Genomic DNA, 2118 nt, shown 5'->3' on the forward strand with positions numbered 1-2118 from the left:
CAACACCACCATTTGACAATGGTAACTTCTTATGTTCACATGGTGAACACAATAAATGGTAATAGTAGTTTTGATAAGTTGGTTTAGCTATAAATAGGAGCTCTAACTTCAGTTGTAGAGCACCACAAAAATAAAGAGTGAACCACAAAAACAAAAAGTGATAGATAAAGACTTAGAGTGAGTATTAGAGGGTTGTTTCTTTTTTCTTGTAATATTTAGCATGTAAGTTCTTCCTTTTGTTCTAGTATCGAATAAAACTATCATTCAACCCCAACATTCTAGCTCCTTTCTTGATAAACAAAGTATTTGTCAATATGAAGAAAAGATAGAGTAACTTATATAGTCGTGAAAAACAAAAACAAATGATCTTAGTAGTGCACGTACGATTACTTAGGTGTCACACGAGTTGAGATCATAAAGGGTCGCAATCAATTGCAAGCTCATCTTTCTTCGGATGGATGAACCAAATGTCTCCCTCATATCCAAATCTACAGTATTCATCCCATTAGGGAGCTCCCAGTTAAAGTGATAGAGTAAGCTTGCAAGAACAAGTTCAACATTAGCCAAACCAAACAAAATTCCTGGACAGATTCTCCTTCCAGCCCCGAAAGGTAGATACTCCATGTTGCTTCCCTTGAAATCATAACTACTGTCTTCGAATCTTTCAGGTAGAAAACTTTCAGCATCATGCCAATACTCAGGATCCCTTGCGAGTGCCCATGCATTAATGATAACTTTTGTCTTCACTGGTATCACATATCCCTCAATTTCACAACTTTCCCTACATTCTCTAGGAAGTAACAAGGGAAGTGATGGATGCAATCTCATCGACTCCTTGATAACCAGCTTTAGATAGTTCAATCCTTGAATATCAGCTTCATGTACTTCTTTCTTTCCCCTCAGCACTTCTCTCACTTCAGTTTGTGCCTTTTTTAGCACTTTAGGGTTTCTTACAAGTTCTGACATGAAGCATTCCAAATTTGTTGAAGCCGTATCAGTTCCAGCTGAGAAAACATCCTGCATGCAAACCAGCCACAATTCATTTACGATTAAGTGTCCATTAATTAGACAAGTGCTGTAGTCAAGATATATAAGAAGTGATTGCATGAACATTAAAACCATAATTTTTTAAGTCTATCTAATTAAATATCGAGTAGAGTTGTGTACTAACCAATACCAACGCTTTGATATGGTCATGTGTGAAAGGGAACTCAAGATCGCCACTGTTTTTTAGTCTGAACAGAATATCAAGAAAATCTTCATCATCCATGGCAGTTTTAGACCCTTCTGTATGTTCTGAGCTCTTGTTGTGCTGGTCGAGTATGCTGTTAAGGGTCATGTCAAGGTTTCGGTGGAGGGTTTTTAACCTAGAACCCATACTGGTAAAAACATGAAGAAACTTATAAGAAGGAAACAAGTCGGCCATATCAAAACCTCCTGCTAGAACGGCAAGTTCTTGTACCATATCTATCAATAGATCCTGCTCGTTATAGATCCTCCCAAATGCAGCTCTAGACGTTACAGTGTTCATCAATGTAAAAAAATGTTTGGAAAGATTTATAGGTGATCCTGCAGATGACAGAATAAGTTTCATCAGAGCACCAGCCTCTTCCTCCCTGATTGAAGAGAATGACTGGACTTTCTTGGCACTGAGGAGTTCTAAGGCGCAAATTTTTCGCATCTGCCTCCAGTGATTGCCATATGGTGAAAATCCGATATCTTGAGAGTTGTACATCACAGTCTTGGAGACTAGTAGTTCAGGTCTGCTTGCAAAGGAGAGATCATGCTTCACGAGTATCTCTTTTGCCATTTCACGAGATGATACAACCAAGGCGGAAATCTCACCCAGTTGAAGGTGCATCAGGGGACCAAGTTTTCTGGCCAGGTTTCTAAGAACATGATGTGGTAGTTCGGAACTAAACATTGACAACATGTTCCCGATAAAAGGCAGCTTCTGTGGACCTGGTGGCAATTTGCTATCCACCTTACCTGAGCTACATTTACTGACTAACATAACTAGAATAAACATTAAAAAGAAAGTCACAATGAGGGTTATCAAGGGAGACATGATTTGCGATGGCAATGTTTGGGATTTCTTGAGAAGAATAACCAGTATTT

The 2118-nt window shown here is 38.7% G+C and overlaps 1 protein-coding gene across 1 annotated transcript; it reads right to left on the reverse strand.

Moving 5' to 3' along the window:
* Window positions 1-351: 351 nt before the first annotated feature.
* Window positions 352-1582, reverse strand: LOC145125500 (premnaspirodiene oxygenase-like). The gene is made up of 2 exons (XM_079060953.1): window positions 1172-1582; window positions 352-1017 (listed from the first exon to the last, which is right to left on the reverse strand). The coding sequence occupies exons 1-2, from the start codon at window positions 1529-1531 to the stop codon at window positions 391-393; spliced, it is 987 nt and encodes a 328-aa protein (XP_078917079.1). The 5' UTR covers window positions 1532-1582; the 3' UTR covers window positions 352-390.
* Between the last annotated feature and the right edge of the window lie 536 nt (window positions 1583-2118).

Source organism: Lactuca virosa, chromosome 7 (genome assembly GCF_052849685.1).
Source record: "Lactuca virosa cultivar CGN04683 chromosome 7, Lactuca_virosa_CGN04683_v6, whole genome shotgun sequence".
NCBI lineage: Eukaryota > Viridiplantae > Streptophyta > Magnoliopsida > Asterales > Asteraceae > Lactuca > Lactuca virosa.